The 17814-nt window shown below is 42.8% G+C and overlaps 2 protein-coding genes across 6 annotated transcripts; one reads left to right on the top strand and one right to left on the bottom strand.

The window, feature by feature from the left end:
* Positions 1 to 3663: 3663 nt before the first annotated feature.
* SNRPD3 (small nuclear ribonucleoprotein D3 polypeptide) lies at positions 3664 to 7174 on the bottom strand. Of its 4 annotated transcripts, none has more exons than XM_049807035.1 (4): positions 7126 to 7174; positions 5825 to 5974; positions 4875 to 5067; positions 3664 to 3994 (listed from the first exon to the last, which is right to left on the bottom strand). In XM_049807035.1, exons 2-4 carry the CDS (start codon positions 5948 to 5950, stop codon positions 3933 to 3935), a joined length of 381 nt encoding a protein of 126 aa, XP_049662992.1. In that variant the 5' UTR covers positions 5951 to 5974; positions 7126 to 7174; the 3' UTR covers positions 3664 to 3932. The 4 variants fall into 4 exon arrangements, with proteins under 4 accessions (XP_049662992.1, XP_049662993.1, XP_049662991.1 ...); XM_049807036.1 differs by lacking the exon at positions 7126 to 7174 and adding an exon at positions 6943 to 7058; XM_049807034.1 differs by lacking the exon at positions 7126 to 7174 and adding an exon at positions 6785 to 6859.
* Positions 7175 to 7176: 2 nt separating this feature from the next.
* Positions 7177 to 17606, top strand: GUCD1 (guanylyl cyclase domain containing 1). Of its 2 annotated transcripts, XM_049807031.1 has the most exons (6): positions 7177 to 7367; positions 9219 to 9303; positions 10776 to 10941; positions 11702 to 11793; positions 13361 to 13602; positions 14083 to 17606. In XM_049807031.1, the coding sequence occupies exons 1-6, from the start codon at positions 7331 to 7333 to the stop codon at positions 14172 to 14174; spliced, it is 714 nt and encodes a 237-aa protein (XP_049662988.1). In that variant the 5' UTR covers positions 7177 to 7330; the 3' UTR covers positions 14175 to 17606. The 2 variants fall into 2 exon arrangements, with proteins under 2 accessions (XP_049662988.1, XP_049662987.1); XM_049807030.1 differs by lacking the exon at positions 7177 to 7367 and having other exon boundaries at positions 7873 to 9303.
* Positions 17607 to 17814: the final 208 nt, after the last annotated feature.

The following is a 17814-nucleotide window of genomic DNA, read 5'->3' as shown; positions in this document are numbered from 1 at the left end:
GGAATCTGCACCACCTACCTAAGTGCAGATGCCCAGTTAGCCAAGTACCAAGGAAAGACACAGCATCAAGCAATAACCTGGGTGCGTACGAAGCCAGCACACTGGGAACACTGAAGAGGGAAGAAAATAAGCTGAGTATGCATGCTAGAGTTTGTAATAGCACTGAGTTTACGGATTTTATAGCAGTAGTCATATTTCTTGCATTTTTTCCTTCCAGAGGGTTCTGTTTTCTTTTATTTCATCCTTTTACGACAGAGCCATCTAGTGGATGAGACATCATTTGTTAGAAAGAAATTTTGATTTATCACACCGTAAGGATAATACACACATCGCACGTAGGATCTTCAAAGCAGCCTGTAACAAACTAGCATATCAGTTAGTCTAGTCAGAAATTGCTAAGTGATATGTTTATCTTGGCTGGGGCTTAAATTCCTACCAGCGTGTGAAACTTCAAACTTTTCAACACTAATTCACAATACCTTTCTGAAGAGGGTAAATAGCTCATCCTAGACTCAGCCCTGACCTGAATTCATAGTGCAAAGCTTTTCGTTCGTGCAAAATCCAGTATCTTCTTCAAAGCCGATGTGGATTAGAGAAGTTAAACATCTTAAATAAAGCTTAAAAGCTAACACTGGTTGGAGAAAAAAAAAAAAGTTTAAAAAAAGTTTCATTGCTGTTTGCTCAGTGGACAGTCACAAATACAGAGGGTAAGAAACATCAGAAGGCGTAGGAACTTAAGGCAGACATACTGCAGAGTTTGTTCTATCAGTCAAACCTACTGGGGAGGGTTATTGTTTCTTTCTGATATTCATGGTTGTCCCTCTGCTCTCAGTGCTGCTGAATGCCACATCAACTGTTTCAGAGAAGAGAGGAGATCTCAGTGGAGAGAACACAAGCTTGGCATTGCACAGGCAGGAGGAACAGGAACTTTAAAAACCAATAGAAAAGGTAAGCCAATCATCATTAGTGGAAACAACCCCCAACAAACCTGCTACTGCCAGGCAGTTTTAATTTGCTTAAACAGCATTTAACCATTATATTCTTCAGGGTTCCCCTTGGCGTTTCAAAGCCTTTGCCACTGCAGTAGCTGCCTGTGGTCAAAACGTGCAATTTCTCCCTGCCCTCTAAAAAGAAGCTAGCATCTAACCTTCAGAAAAGGCTACATGCTATTTAGCAGTCAGAAGGAAACAGCGATACCCGAAGTCAATGGGCCAGATTTGCAGCCTTGCCAAAATGTTGAACCTCTTCCAAACAATACTTTTAGTCAAGTGCCCCATTTGTGGTTTACTTCCTTTTCCACATTATTAATAGTTCTTTTTGGAGGTTTTATAGAAAAAGAAAGCAGAGCTTTGAGGGTTGGGAAGTACCGCATAGTCCTGGCAAAAAAAGATGTGGCAATCCTCACCGTTAGTTTCCTCGAGAGGTTACAGGGAGAACCAACAGAAGCCAGACCCAAAGGAGTTCTGGCAAAGTGACTTCTCTTTGCTCAAACTGTGAGTACGCCTCTTGTCTCTCCTGTTACTAAACAAGGTAACGGTAACTTCCTTCGTCACTCACTGTACATTAGCCACGGCCAGGATGACACCCTTTAAGCAAAACAGCTTGCCATCCTTCAACACACACACACACTCCATCCTACACTATTTTATATTTATGGCAATTAATTGTTGCACTAATCAATCTCAGCTTTCTATTAGGTGTTTGCTTTGAAGAGACGGCACTTCTAGCTGCTGAAGAAGCATCCTATAAAATCTTGCAGCAGACACTTGACTCAAGTTACACAGAAAGTAATCATGTACCACGCCATTCCAGTTCTGCGTGTTGACGGTGGGGTAACTCCATTGTACAAAAATTCTGACTTGATTAGCAACATAATCACAAGCCTGATGTATTAAAGGCAATAAAAGCCAGTTAACAGACTGCAAATAAAAGACATTTCAAATAGCCATACTACTACCTGCTAGGGAAGTGGACATCCTGTATACCACCATATAGCAACAAGCAAAGCCAGTGGATGTCAACAGAAATACCTATTCTCACCTACCAAGGCGTTAGCATGGGATACTACAAGCAGACAGTTCAATTCTGACCATAAAACTCATGGTACAGCAACAGGATGCAATTCTTTTCTCCTTTGTGCAATAAAACGTCAGTCGCAGTGGGCATCTATTATAAAGACTCAAAATAGACTTCAGCTTCATGTTGATCTTAAGATGGTCTTTCTCAGGACAGTCTTGTGAAACTCAGAAGCCTTTACTTAAGCACGGGGAGGAAATTCTGTGAAAATGCCTTCTCTCCTGCAGTAAGAGCTAGAACCAAACTGATTGAAGAATTCCAAACAGTACAAACAGCTGTTACTACTAGTGATTAGAAACGCTGTAGTTTGCAATAGACCACTGCAGTTTTACTTGCCCATATCTTACGCAGATACAGAGGGAAATGGCCTGATCAACTGATTATGTCACAATTCTCTTCTAGAGTGACTGTCAATTTGAAGAATGACACATTTCTACAAGGAAGTGTTTAATGCCATTATTAAAGCCCCAAATTGCTCATTTTAAGTTAGAAATACTGTCTTCAGGAAAGCATTACTGCTATATGAACATGACTCGCATACCATGTTTTGAAGCAGGGCTTTGTGAAAACTGTCTTGTCTTTTGGACAAGTTCCTTGGCCAAGGCACCAGATGACACCACAGTGTTTTTATAGCTGAGCTCAAGCAGATCTTAAACACATTTTAAGGAGGTTTCTAATGCAAATGTTTAGGATCATTACTACCCAGAAGAACATGTAGCAGGGTTTTTCTAGTGATGTGAGACCAAATACAGCTTTATTTACAGACAATTCAACAAATTAATACATTAATTCACCTTTCCTGTCTGCACACAAGGGAGAGTCTTCACAGCATCAAAGCAGAAAAACAAGACTAGCTATTTTGTACATGTACAGACTGATAATTGATTGTATGCAAGTATGTGATTAGGTTCAGAAGTGTTACATTTAAACATAACAACCATTTAAGTCGGCAAGAACAACCACACTATACTTTTAGCAAAATAAACTAAAGTTACAACTACATTTGGCTTCCTGCAGATCAGCTGATGATCTCTATCACTGTGTAGAAATGCTAAGACCAAAAGCTAAAGCTGATCCTAAGTTTCGTTCAAAAGATTAGCATTTGTATTGAGTTGTATTTAAGAGATAACCATTTATAAGACTTTCCCCATATACCTGCACTACCTTTCAAATTTACAAAACACTTCAAATTTATCCTTGAAAATGCTTATTTTATATTCTGTCTTCTTTTCCCAGGCAGAGGGAAGAACTACGAAGAGTTAGAATAGAATTTTTCACTGCAAATATAGACTCAGGCTATCAAAGTTGTGTGATCCTAATGAAAAATTCTCCCCCTATCCAAAGAGAACAGTAAGAAACGCAAGAATACAAGCTCAGTGTACAGATCTGAAGATGGACCTCTACCTATTGTAGTTCCGTATAAAGCAAAAGAATATAGTGCTTTGCTTCTCAGGAAGCTGCCTCTGTTTCACTGTATTTTCCATAAATGCAGCTGCTAATATGACTTTAAAACATACTATTTCAAAGTTCTTCATCAACAATGCCTTCTAATCTTTAGAGAATGAATGACAACAGGACTAAACAAAAAAAAGGAAACATGATCTTTAAAAGTCAATGCATCATACAAATACAAAGCAGTCAAATCTAGATATAAAGTTCACTATTTTCCAGACAAAGCTGTTTTAAGTTTGAAATAACCTACAATGTATTTGCCCAAGAGGAGTCCTGTCATGTAAGAGCAGACAAGTTTTTGTTAGAAACATTTATTAAACAAAACTGATACCAATGCGCATGTAGTCAAGTTAATAACCCCTAATTAAAAAAAAAAAAAAAAAGCATGTAGGTCAAGACCAAAATTATCTTCGCTTCTGGAAAATATTGCCACGGCCCATACCACGGCCTCTTCCTCTTGCAGCCACTGAAAAAAGAAAACATCACGGATGACATGAATTTGATCTAACTGCATATTTATCTCAACAGCTGACAAGCAAAACATAAATAACACTCAAAGTCTCTTGCTTAGAAGCAAGGAAATGAGGCTATCCTATGAAGTTCAGAAAGTGACATGACAGCAAAAATCTTTATGTGAGAAGAACCAGAACTAAGTGACACCGTCTTGCTACTTCAAACAGATGCAGTGAGTATTCATACACTTTGTGTTCCTCCTAAGCTGCCACACAAATGTGTAGAGCCTAAGAGATTTAAAACCCCATAGTCTTCCAAGGTTTTGCAACAGAACACAGCACATTTCAGCAGATGTTACTCCCCCACGTGACTTTACTGCATTTGCTAAAGCTAACCAAGGAGTCTGCAGCCCATGATCATTACTCAATCTTGTTATAACTAGATTGTTTCCCTGAGAAAGGTACAAATGAGAGTGAACTGCAGAACGGCTAATAATTACAGCTTCCCAATAGTTTAAGTACCATCTTAATACCCGAATTTGTTTTTCTACAAAAGCTTAACAAGAACACCTGAGTCCTTCCCTGAATATTCTAAACAGCTAGTGGCCACAATCACTGGAAAACAGAAGATAAAGTTTTATATAAAGCCTCTGTTTAACAGGACTGCTCACCATATCTGAATTATTGTAACATCAATATTACATATTCAGGTAATTGGGCAATTTGAGCCTTGACTCCCACCAGAGGATGAAACGTACAGGAAAAACAATGTATGAACCAGTAATCTTTCAGTTTCTTACAGCTTACATTTCCTCAGTGATAGAGATGACAGTTTTCCAGTTCTTTTACAGCAAAATGGGGGTCAGAGGAAGACCATAAACAAACTGTACGCACCTTGAGCTTTGAGAATAGCTGCTTTTCCTCGCCCAGCTCCAGAACCCTGGTTTTTATTCTTCATGCTCTTTAGCATAGGAGCGTTCTTCAACATATCTGGTAAAATGAGAAACCGTATCTTGCTACCTCTGATGTACACCTGTTCAAGCTGTGCCACTCGTCCATCTCTATATGTCACCGTTATGTTGGACATCTGGAAAGTAAAGATCAGTCAGTGCTCATGGAGGCCTCTAACAGTTCTGTGTTCTTATTTCTCTTGCCCGTAGAATACACAGCCAGGATTCAAGTATCAAAGCCAAAGACTTTCCAAGCATACTGCTTTCTCAACTGGAGTCGTGACACAAAGCATCCAGGACCATTTAAACATAATCCTAAGCCTGCTACTATTCAAGCAGGCCCAGGACTTTTGCTTTCTCCCCAGTTTGCAAATTAGTTTTATCAGCTTTGTTAGTTTTGTTTTGTTATAGTGAATCAGTTTTAGTAAAGCTGTTCTAGTCCTAACTATTAAGGAAGCATTTTGATTTCAACGGCTTGCTTAAAGTCAATCAAAATTAAGCCCTCTTGGGACAACTAAAGTAACATGCATTAAAAAAAAGCTTCTGTTTGTTAAATCAAGGCTTACGTATTCTTATGCTCAGTGGCTTTAAATAAAGAACTCCAGCAGAAACATTGTTCACAGAACAGAACCTTAAGAACACCGATGTTATTGACAGGAATGCCCCATCCGACTCTAAAACCAGAAAGAATAAGCTCTGGCCTCTTTGGAGCACACAGTAATCATGAATCCATTTCGCAATGGTAAGACAGTGTGCATGCAGCAATACGGTTAGTTTTCTTTATCCTAAGACTAAAAGCAAGGGTCTTTTAAACAAGCTGCCAATAAGCTAGCTATCAGCCTTTCCAGGCACAGATCAGATAGCCTTCCCTCCATCCTTCTGAAGCAGGTATACCTGACAATTCATGTTGTCTTCAGCTTCAATAAGTTTGCCTCGGTAAACTTCTCCTGTATTGGTCTCGCATGTCACAATATGGCCTTCAGCCTCGTGCAGGACTTTAATTGGCACTCCAATCGACATGTTTGCAGTGCTACGGCTCTACACCTGAGACAAGATAAAAACCCAAAGGACATAATTACAACGAAAGTCGTAGACTAGGTTTTTACCTACACAATGTATGGTCTTTCCCAGTGTAAAGCACTCATTCTTCTCTCTCGCCCAAACGCACCATGTGCTTTGATGAAGCATTAATAAAACTTCTCTAGAAAGATGCCCATGGGGAGAAAAAAAAAACTTAAAAGATCAGAAAAAGCGAGTCTTTTCCAGCTCTCTTCCGACCTAGGAAATTCACCTGTAAACCCCAGATAACGGACCACTTGTATAGCCAGGTGCACCTCAAATGGAAATAGCCCCGGGTGCGTCCCGTAACGGCGCAGCCTGCCTGACCGCCTACGAGCTCAGCCGGACCTGTGGGCAGCGCAGCCCCGCTCGCAGACCACATCACCTCACCGACGGGCTCCACCACGAGGAACCCAGCCCAGCCACACCACCCGCACACACCGCGGCCGCGGCGAGCGCCTCGCCCGACCCTCCTTCACAGGAAAGTCCCCAGACCTCAGGGGCAGAGGAGAGCCCCGACCCGGTGGGGAGACCCACCCCCGAGAGGCCGAGCGGAGCCCCCGAGGCCCGCGCAAGGCCGCCGGCCGCCCCACCGCCGCTTCGTCCCCTCAGGCCCGGGCTCCGCAGGCCTCAGGGGAGGCGGCCGCAGCTCGGGACCTTCCCCAGAGCGCCCGGAGAACGACGAAGGGCCCTACCGCTGCCGGGGACCCGCGGGACGCCGGGAACCCCCACTCGGGGCCGGCTCCCCCGCCACTCACCGCCCGCCAAACCGCCTCAGCCCGGGCCCGCGCTCACCCCCTAATGGCCTCCTCCAGCTTCCCGCCGTGCACCGCGCGCCGGAACCGGAAAGCGGCGGCGGCGCGGCCGCCTCTTTTCTCTCTCTCTCTCTCCCCCCCCCCCCCCCCGCCCGCCCGCCACCGCCAGGGCGCCCGTGGGCCACCGGCCCGCCTTGCCTCGGCACCACGGTTCCGCCGCAGTCTTGTCCCGCCGGCCGGGGGGGTCAGCCCCGTCCCACCGGCGGTACCCCGTCCCCGGGCCAGGGCTGGTTACCGGCGCGCCCCGCGTTTCCCCGCCCGCCTCAGGTCTCCCCCCGGTCCCCTCCCTCCCCCGCCTCATGCCCCTGCCCACCGACCCACCCCACCGCGGCCACGGCGCGGGGCAGACGCCCCGGGGCCCGGCCCCCCGCAGCCCCCGCCTCCGCCTCCGCCCCCGGGGCCGGGAGGAGCCAGCGCCGCGCCGAGGCATGCCGGGCTCCTGGGCCGCGCCGCCGCTCGGGCCGGTTCGCCGGGGCCGGTAGTGAGCGGTCGGCAGCCGCCCCCCCCCCCCGCCTCCGCCGCCGCCATGAAGAGTCCCCGGGAGGCTGGGGAGCCGCCGCCAGGTCAGTGCTGCTCCGCCGGGGCAGCGGGGCCGGCCCCGGCCGCCTTACCCGCAGCCCTCCTTCTGCGGGCGGCCGCCGGGGGGAGCGGGATACCGGGCGGAGCCCTGCCTCGGTGGCGGCGAGGGGAGGGGGGGGGGGGGGGGGGGTGTCTCCGCGGCGGGGTCCGCCTCGGCGGAACGGGCTGGGGCCGGGGGCGGGGAGGGAGCCCCGGGTACGGCCCCGGCCGCGGCGGGGAGCCGGCGGTTGTTGCCGTCCCGTTCGGAGGCCCTGGCGGCCTCCTCCGCCCTCCCGGAGCCGCCGGTTTGGCCAGCAGCGATGTGGGATTACAGGCTCCCGCTGCAAGTTCGTTGCGCCGGGGAGCTGGCGAAGCGGAGAGGTGTTTTCGGGGCTATTTACAGCCACAGCGTGTACTGGGTTCTGGCTTACCTCGGGACAGCTGACAGTCATCGCTGAAGAAGTCTGGGTGTGCTGGGAAACAGGATGACTGGAAGCTGAATATCCAAGAAAATTAAATGTTATTACCCTTTGAAGTCTTCACGTAGAAAACGTGTCCCTCTTCAGTTAATCTTGGGACTTGACAGAGGCCCTCGGTATTAACAAAAAGGGGACAGAATCGTAACGTGCCGAGAAAAAATGACAGCAAAGTACTTACAGATCCTGGTTTGAGGAGAATCTCGGAATTGGGTTCTCATTTTTTCTTTAGGATACTTAAGAGCGCCTTAATCTAGATTCATTAAAAAGACTGAATATACCAAAGGGTATGCCAGTCTTCAAAGTCATGATTAAACAGCGGCACAACTATGAAAAAATATTTGGAAAGAGTCCAGAATCTCTGTATTGGCTCGTCCCTACAGCAGGCTATAGCTTTGTTAAAAATAATAAGAGATTACACGCTAGGCCAGTCCACATGATGTCAATGGCATTTTTATTCCCATCTTAAAATGTAGTTGACCTCGTGTCTTCAAAGGTCTTTTCTAGGTCAAAGGTAAGGTTGTTGAGAAAAGCCCTTTATGATTAACTCATTTTGATCGACGCTGAAGTAGCAGTAACAGGTACAACACTTAAAGTCCTTCGAGTGCTAAGGGCATTTCTGAAACTGAAAACACCACATTGCCAAGCCTATGAAAATAAAAACTGAGGCAGAGGGATGGAGTTACTTGTATTCTGGGACTTTTTGGTAAAGATTGTGCTTTTTCCTTCTCCCTTTGTTGAGTTATTGAGGGAGTTAATACAAAAGGCCAACTGGTGCCATTTGTGAACTTTGTTAACCTAAAACTACTCACATAAGTTACAGTCCCTCGGGAAAAAGGCATCTGTAGAAAAGGCTCAGATCTGTGGGGCTAGGAAGAGATCGATGCCTGGAGATCTTGGTTGTGTCTGTTTTCTCGCAGTTTGGTTTAACTCCTTTTTGTGGCACAGAAATACATTCAGACACAAGAGAAAGGATGAATACCTGTGCCTTACCTTCTATTATTTAGGAGGGGAATAAAGCTTCATAGTTAGGGGCTGATGGGTATGTATGTCACCCCAGCAAAAAAAAAAAAGAAAAAAAAAAAAAGAAGAAACTTTCAAGGAGAAGGGGGAGGACTATATGGCAGAGTGATCCAGGTATGGAACAATAAAGGAGTATGAGATTAAACCAAATGCTTAACTGTACAGAAATAGCAAACCTACATTCCCCTAAGAAAGAAAAAAGTACCTACCAATCAGATAAAGTAAAAAAAATGTTCCTAAGTTTCTGCAGCTATAGTGCTGAGGACAAGCTGACTTAATGCCAAGGTATGGAAAAAACATTTCTGTATGGACTGACATCTTCCGTGTTTTACTCACAATGGGGTGTTTTCACTACAGTTGACTGCATCCAGCTGAAAGTGCCGGTCATTCAGCAGTTGTACCACTGGGACTGTGGGCTAGCCTGCTCCAGGATGGTGCTTCAGTAAGTGACTGTTTTGGTTTGAATGGGTGGGAAATCCCATCCCGTGGGGAAGGTAGCAGGAAGCAATGTCCGGGGAGAAGACGTGTGTTGAAGCAGCTGTGAGTTTAACTTAGTCTTACGAGAGCACCTATTCTCGGGTACCCTTGGAGAATTACTGCTGCTTGGGCCTGGCACAGCTCTCCAGCAGGAGCAAGGGAACATATAAACTAAGATGAACTTCAGACCCTTTTGAATAATTGACTGTTTTGACAAATGCAAAATACCTGATCAGCTCTAAGAACTTTGCAGGTTGGCATGCATAAGGTGATAAAAAGTTATTCCTCTCTCCTGTTGTTATAATTCAGAACTGATACTTAGCACAGTAATTCACCTGATTCCTTTCTGTGTTTTCAAGTGATGGGTAGGTGTACCCCAGTTTCTGAGTATATACTACCTCTGTCCTGCTGAGCCCCCAGTCTGTGGGATGAGTGTGTTTTTGTTCCAGGAGTAGATTCAACTTCAAAACAATGCACTGTATTGCCCCTTGGGGGTTTTTTGGTTTTGTTTTGGTTTTTCTTTTTTTGAACTAGTAGCTGTCCTGCTGAACTCCTCTTTCCTTCCACAGAGGAACATGAGCTTAGGTGCAGGAGAAATACCTATTTAGATGTCCACTTAGTAGATATGAAGCAGAAGATTTTCATTTCTCTCCATCCCTTCTGCCAAGACGTTAGTCCGTGTGCTGGTAATTTCCCATCTTGACTACTGTAACCTCTGCCTCTTTATTCCCTTTACCTCTTTGCCACTCCAGTCTGCCCAAAACTCAGCTTCCTAGATTAATCTTCTCACCCTGCTGATCTGACCTTGTTTTGCCTTGCATCCTCAATTCCAGTCCTTTTTTTTCCGTTTACTTGCATTTGTTTTCTGACTTCCAGAACTCTCTGTACTGCCTCTCCCCACCCCTTTGCAACCTATCCCAAGCTTCCTCCTGACTTCATCTCCCTGTTATTGCCTTTTGTGCCATCAGTGCCTAAGACAAGCTTCCTTTAAATATTTACCGACTTCTTTACAGTTCCTTCTTTTGAAATCCATCTATTGCGTGAAGCAAGTTTTAGTCTTTAACACTTCTTTCTGTGTTTGCTCTAATATGTTTGTACATTTAGACTGTAAGCCCTTCAGGACAGAGTTCTATACTTGCTCAGTATAGCTTGCCTATTGTACAGCACCTGTACTCTTCTAGCACTATAAACCAGTCAAGATATCCATACATTTCCAAATATAGAAAGTCAGCAATAAATCCAGTTAAATATTCCCTACTCCCTTCCCTTCCCTTAAATTTGTGGCTCCTTTGTGGGTTGTTTTTTGGGGGGTTATTTCTGAGCCAGGCCCACTGTTTCAGTTTTTACGTCCTGTGATGTGGAGGCTTGGGCTACAGCACACATTTTGCTTTTCCTAAGATCTGTGCTCCTCTTCCCCTGCCTTTCCTAATAACATAGGTACCTGAATCATTTGGACAATGATGAATTTCAGAAAGCCATCCAGGAACTCCAGTTAACAAAGAGTATCTGGACTATTGACCTGGCCTATCTAATGCGGCACTTTGGTGTTAAGCATAAATTTTGCACCCAGACGCTTGGAGTGGACAAGGGCTACAAAAATCAGGTTAGTATTCTTATCTACTGGGAGACAGCAGACGGTTTTAAAAGTCCTGCATGTTACGCTGTAAAAGCTTTGCTGTGTTACTGACAATTAACCACAGTTCCTGTAAACAAGGTTTGCCTGTTGCCAAAACTGGCACAAATCAGTTCCAAAGGCAAGGCTAGATACGATCCCACGTATTTTACATCTTTGATTCCATAATATGAATTTTATAAAAAGTTTTCATGTAGTGCTCATGAAAGGTTCCAGCCTATTTGACAGCCTTGGAGACTGAAGCCCTCTATTTATCTACAGAACAGGTACAGCCTGGGCAGCAGCAGTGCTAGCTTCCACACTTTCCCCACCACCGTGCCTCAGCCCTGACCTGGAGGAACCACCTCTAGAGGTGAGAAGGGAACTCAGCCTCCATGTCCGTTGAGAGCTTGGCCTCTTCAGGATTGCCAACAAGGGGGCCTGTGAGGGCCTATAGTGGCGATGGCTTTTCTAATGCAAGCTCCTGCCCAGTACGAACCAGACAGGCTTCTTTCATGTAGGGAGCTGAATAGCCACTGGATGGAAATTACAACAGTAACTGACCAGGAGTGAATTTAAACTTACAATTTAGAGCAGGAATCCTTATCCTGTTACCAGTGAACTAAGGGAGAGATCTCTTATCCCATAGCCAGATCTCCAACTTATGCAGGCCCTTGCTTGCAGGGTTTGTAAGTGGTAGATTACCTAAGGTAAACACCATTCCAGTTCATAACTTCTATTATCTCCACAGTCGTTTTACAGGAAGCACTTTGACACAGAAGAGAATCGAGTGAATCAGCTTTTTGCACAAGCCAAAGCCAGCAAGGTGCTGGTGGAGAAGTGGTAAGCTTACTGTTTTCTTTCTTTTCTCTGTGGAGATTCTGTGGGCCCCATGCTTTTCTTGGAGTCACCAAGCTAAACTGGTGAAGGAGACAGAAATCGAGCCCTGAGCCCTTTTTGTGAATTACAGAGTCTTTCTAATATATTTCTAAAAAAAAAAAAAAAAAAAAAAAAAAAAAAAAAAAAAAGTGGACATCAAGAGTTAATAATGAATTTTGAGGAAAAATAGTCATGACACAGAATGAGTGATTTGAAAATGCTGACGGGAGTTGACTAGTGTTTATGTTTTGAATTTGATTATCCATTAAAATTACGCTGTCGGGAGTGCCTACACACTCTAATTGGCCATTGTTGGAATTAAGGAGAGTGCTACCTGAGCACACAACATCTTGTTCCCAGAGCTATGCAAACATTACAGCTCTCTGTTCCTAGACAGACACGTGCAAAGAAAAAGCTAGCATATGAGCTTTTGCCCAGGGGAGGATGAAATAAGGAACCTCTGTTAAAGAGCTGCAAACCCAGAAGGGGAAAAACTGCAGAATTGTTTCACAGCCAACAGTGATATTCCACATGGGAAATAACTAAGCATCCATGTTCAGCTTGAGTTGCATCCCTTTTTATAGTGAAGCTGGATTTGGATCTCTGTTGTCAAAGTGGGGTAAATGATTACAAGTAAGAAAAGAAGAGAGGGCGCAGGGCAGCCACAACAGCATCTGAGGGCTGTAATGCAACTTCCATTAAGCAGAATTGTTAAGTGTCCTTTTTAACATACATGAAGTCTGTGTGGCACCATCTATTTAACTAGAGATGTGACAGGACAGAAGGGACAGTCAGTCCATCTTGCTTTAGCGACACTGGAAAAGATTAAAAAGCACTTGAGTTCAGTCAGGTAGTGCACACAGTCCCGACATCTGGAATGTATCCAAGGGATGAGTTTCTAATGTATATGGAATACACCATCTGCCTCAGTGAAGGACAGCTTTTAACAGGTGAGATTATAGGTTGTTTGGTTCATACTCATTCCCTGTAGGAGGTACTGTAGAAATAAAGCCTCAAAAACATCAGGTAGTCCAAAATTGCAACTGGGAGAAACATATTCCTGTGTGACAGGGGCAAGTTTGGGCACATCAAGTTGGTTAGCGATTATACAATCTTTAACCACTCAGTCGATAAAGATTTGGTGCTTCAGAGATAAGCTTGTCTAAGAGCAAGAGAGAACACTTCACTTACGATTTTCCCACAACAAAAGTCTCTCAAGTTACTGAATGAGTTGCCAGCTCCTTTAATACTCTTCTCTGGGGCATCTGATACATTCTGAGATTACACTTACATTACTGCAGAATCCAGAGCTGTTGCTCTGCACTTCAGTAGCAGCAATGAGATCAAAAGGCCTTGAATGACACAGGCTTTGTCTGTAGCAAAGCTTGCACAGTTTATCAGCAAAAAGCTGTACCTGTGATATAAAAATAACCATGCTAGCTGCATGTCCTAAGTATTGTCCATCATCACACTCTTCATTGCATACCAGTCTTTCCTAAACTGGTTAATAACTATGTCTGATTTTCTGCAGCACAGTAACTGTTCAAGACATCCAAAACCACCTGTCCCAAGGTCATGTAGCCATCGTCCTAGTGAATGCAGTCCTGCTATTGTGTGATCTTTGCTCAAGTCCTGTCAAATACTGCTGCTTCCTTCCCATTGGACAGAAGTGCTTCTGCAGGAATCCTGACTACCAGGGCCATTTCATTGTGTTATGTGGCTACAACAAAGCCTCAGGGAGTATTTACTACAACAACCCTGCCTATGCTGACCGTAAGTAGCCTGTTCCTTTTGGGTGGATTCTCAGCCACTGCCTTACTAATATGTCTGTAATATGGAGCCAGAGCTGGACTTCCCCAAATAGTGTACATATATTTCAAGCATCACTAACCAATTTGTCACAAGGGGTTTTTCCACATTAATTAAATCAGTGCTGCATTTCATGCGGTGATTTACTTGAGGCATTGAGATACACATTCTAGCAAACTTGTTTGGCCTTTCAGATGGGTTAGTGAGAGATGCTGAACTGTTGTTCAGAATATAACAGGATAGCCAATTTATTACCTATTTACAGCATTACTTCAGTGAGGACTGCCTTTGAGGTGAAAAGATCTACCTGAGTGAAACTGCAACCTAAGGTCCCGTCTGTATACTAGTTACTTCTCTTTGTAGAGGCCGCTAGATGCAGTATAAGAGCCTTTCAAAGGCAAATTCTTCTGAATTTTTAGTAACAATTTTGTTCCTCCTTAACAGGAACATGCTGCACCAGCATCAGCAACTTTGAGGAAGCCAGGACAAGTTATGGCACTGATGAAGACATTTTGTTCATCTACACAGACAGCTGACATCCACACCTGATACTTCTGGTCCTTTCCTGTGCAGCCTGCATGGCAGGTGGCTGCTTGTCTCAGGACTTCCTCTGCAGAGACCTTGCTCCTGAACTGCAGTGGGATCTTAAACAAGGGAGGCTTTATAGACATTGATAGGACTATATTGCAATCCTGTCTTTACCTTTTTTTTTTTTCTGATGATGGATCTGATTTTGCAATGTATGTCTCAGTTTTTTGGGTTTTTTTCTCTCATTTTCAACACCGTACAGTTGACAGCAGTTTTAAAATACAGGCCCAGAGCCTGTTCACATTGAGCTTATTTTCAAATTAAAGACATGAGAAAAAAGCACCAAATTTATGACCTTTAACACTTGGTAATACATGCATAGGTTTAGGTAAACAAAACCAGGAAAAAAAGTAGAAAATGCCTGTTTCTCTCTCTGTCAAAGCATCAAGGGCTGATCTTCATCCTAAACCTGAAGATTTGAGGTTCAGCAGGGTATTATGGAAGGAAAAAAATACTAGCTTAAACCACTTTCAAATAACAAAAAATGGCTTTCTGGCTCATCAGTATTGTCTGCATTGTAGGAATGAAACACATTTACTCAAGGAAACTTCCCATGTACCAAGTTCACCTTACACAGATTTAGCATTTATGTCACTGCATTAAATTTTGAATCATAGTTATTAGTATTGTTCCCTTGTACTACAAACTCAGTCTCTTTTGGCTAAATCCTCTAGGATGACTGCTTAGAGCAGTCTGTATTGCCTCAAAAGTTTAAGTGAAGATATTTTATTTGTACCTAGAATTCTTTATTGCTCTTTGCAAAAATGTCTGAACATTATGCCACCCACATGTGCCAGTTTCTGCAGAATCCATTCTAAATATAAACTTTAAACTTACTAAGCAAATAGAGAAAATGATCGTCCACACTAATGGTATACATTTTGTGTGTAAATTGTAAATATCTGACAGCATATACTGGATCATAACTAAAATGCTGAATCGTAATTTGAGCCGAATTTTACTATTGGTATTAGCTCAGTGACCTAAGAACAGCTGATACTGATTAAGAAAAGAGGGAGTATAAGCATCTCTTTGCTACAAGCAAAAAGGCAGGAACTCACATTTTCTAGTCTTATACTACAGCTGTATTTGGATTAAGTTGGAGTTACTGTATTCAGACATTATCAAGTGAATTGGTACCAGCCCATTCATAATCCTTTCAGGTATTACCTGGGTTTAATTACTTTGCTGAGGAACACTGAAGTGTAAGAAGTAGCCACCTATTTCAGATTCATCCATCACAATTTCCTACAAGCCTTGATCTCCAGTCCCACCTATGTTGAAGTGGGTAGAAAAATCAATGTTAATTCTGATGTAAAGCTAGCAAAATTTTATTTTACACTTAAGACAGAGATCCCACACCTTTGGCATGGTTTTAGGAAAAGGACTGTTCGTGTTCTGCAACTGTGTGGAATAACAGTAAGAGGACATTGTTATTTAGTGGTGGAAATAATAAATAGGAATCTACTTTCAGCATGGTAAAAAAAATTTCTAAGAGAAAATATTTTCTTCTATCAGTTGTTGACTTACTGAAAAGTATCTGGGAAGTGTTCAGTAAGTATACTTAGTAGAATCAAGAGCACTTCTTTGTACAAAGGCTAAAAATAGTAGCAGATTTAAAATGCAGTAGCTTTTAAAAAGTTCCAAACAAAAAGTATGTGACAAATTTTCAGTATATCAAATTTTGCTTATCATTGGTGAAGTTGGAATACATAGTGGCACGCACTTACACTTGCAAAATGAGTAAAAATTAGGATGTGATTTGTGAGCAGTAGAACATTAGTGGCACCAGCAGAATCCCAGAAAAAAAGCTACACAACCTATTACAGATAATGCCTTCCGACTCCTCCAGAGTAAGTCATAAAAAGGCTACTGATCTGCGAATTTTTATGTCTAAGTCCAAATTCATGATGTTTGATTTAGAGAGATCGTATTAGCTATGTTACTAATTAACAGGTATGTAAACTACAGGTTGATGGAGTACTTCCTTAACCCATGCATTTTCAGATAGGTAGTTCATTCAATACTATTAAACTGCCACAGGATTTATTTTAGAGCAGGCTTGGTTAGCTAAATAAAAACAATTCTTACAAAAGGTTTGTAATTGACATTTAGCCTCTTACTCGTTCAGCTATCCAAATGCGAATCTTGAGCTTATACATAAGGGCATGCTAAGTGTTCTGAAGTGCACAGATAGGTGTAACAATATCGACTGTTAAATATTTGGTACCCAGGGTTTAAATACTTCAACAAAACTGAAAGATAAAGAAACAAAGCTGTTTAAGCTAATACAGACAAAAGGAGAGTTCTGCCATTGGAACAGGATCTCTTACAGCCGCCAACTGGAAGATGGCTATGAGAGGTGAAAACACAAGGAAGCGGCAAAAGCCAAGTGAAAAGACTGAGTATTTATATGACACAAATTCAGATTAAGGAGCTCACTGCACAAGCATTCAGAACATGGGCATTTTCTGAAACTTTGTTTCCCATTACAAGATAGTCTGTCAAAATACTAATTCTGAAAATGTTTTGTCACTTTGTTTCCTTCATGATGTCAATAGCAAAGGAAGGGGTATTTTACATGCAGGGATTTTTTACATAAATATATTTTTATTTGTAATTAAGCCATTCTCAATAAAGGTTTAAAGTCACAGATAACCCTGTAACATAATGTAGCAAGTGCATTTATTAACTAGCTTATTATGAAAGTGTTGGAAAATCTTTAGAGGACTTTTTACATACTTAACTGGAAATGGCACAGCTGAAATTGTAATTTGGAAAAAAATTTAACAGTTCAAATATTTATTTCAGCTATAAAATCATAGTTGCTAGGTTTGTATATAATTGTATTCCTACTGCATCACCTGAATCGTACAAAACAAAATTTCAATATACACTAGTAGCTGAGAATAGCAAATTTATTGTTATTATCTATATTCAACAGCTGTTTTGTGTACTCCACAACCACTGAGTATCCTACTGGAGTGCAGCTCCAGGGAAGTAGTTTTCATTACCTATCCTGATCCCTAATAGCATCTCTGTGGCTTTCTGTTCACAATGAAAAGTATGCAACTGCACCAGCCTTGCCTATGCTTTAGCCAGTGTTTCTATTTTTGCCTTACAACATAGCACTGAGCTTCTGAAGATACTAAAAGCATCTGGCTGCAGCACTATTGCACTTTGAAGGAGCGCATCAAAGACATTGGTCCAACTGTGGTTGTAATATGTAGTGTAAGGGGAAATAGAACCAAAGTAGTCTTTACAGTACCCACAGATCTTCAAACAATTAGGACATGTCTGGGACATTACTTAGCTCTAACAGAACTGCATCAAATAGTTTGTAATTTAAAAAAAAACAGGTGAAAATAAAATAATTTATGCCTCCTTTCTCCCTAAATTATGCATTGGGGTAGAGGGTAAAAACTAGGAAGCAGAAGTACATAGACACACGCTGCAAAGCTTATGTAAAAATTTTTATGTCCTCTGAACTCATCATCTCCATCAAACTATATCACAGTATGCAGCACTGAATATATTTCATCATCATTTTATATCAGTGTATTCCTACTGGATGTATTTCTAGAAAGG

The sequence above is a fragment of the Accipiter gentilis genome, chromosome 7 (assembly GCF_929443795.1).
Source record: "Accipiter gentilis chromosome 7, bAccGen1.1, whole genome shotgun sequence".
Lineage (NCBI taxonomy): Eukaryota > Metazoa > Chordata > Aves > Accipitriformes > Accipitridae > Astur > Astur gentilis.
The sequence above is the reverse complement of the archived record's forward strand: the minus strand, read 5'-3'. Positions and strand labels throughout refer to the sequence as shown.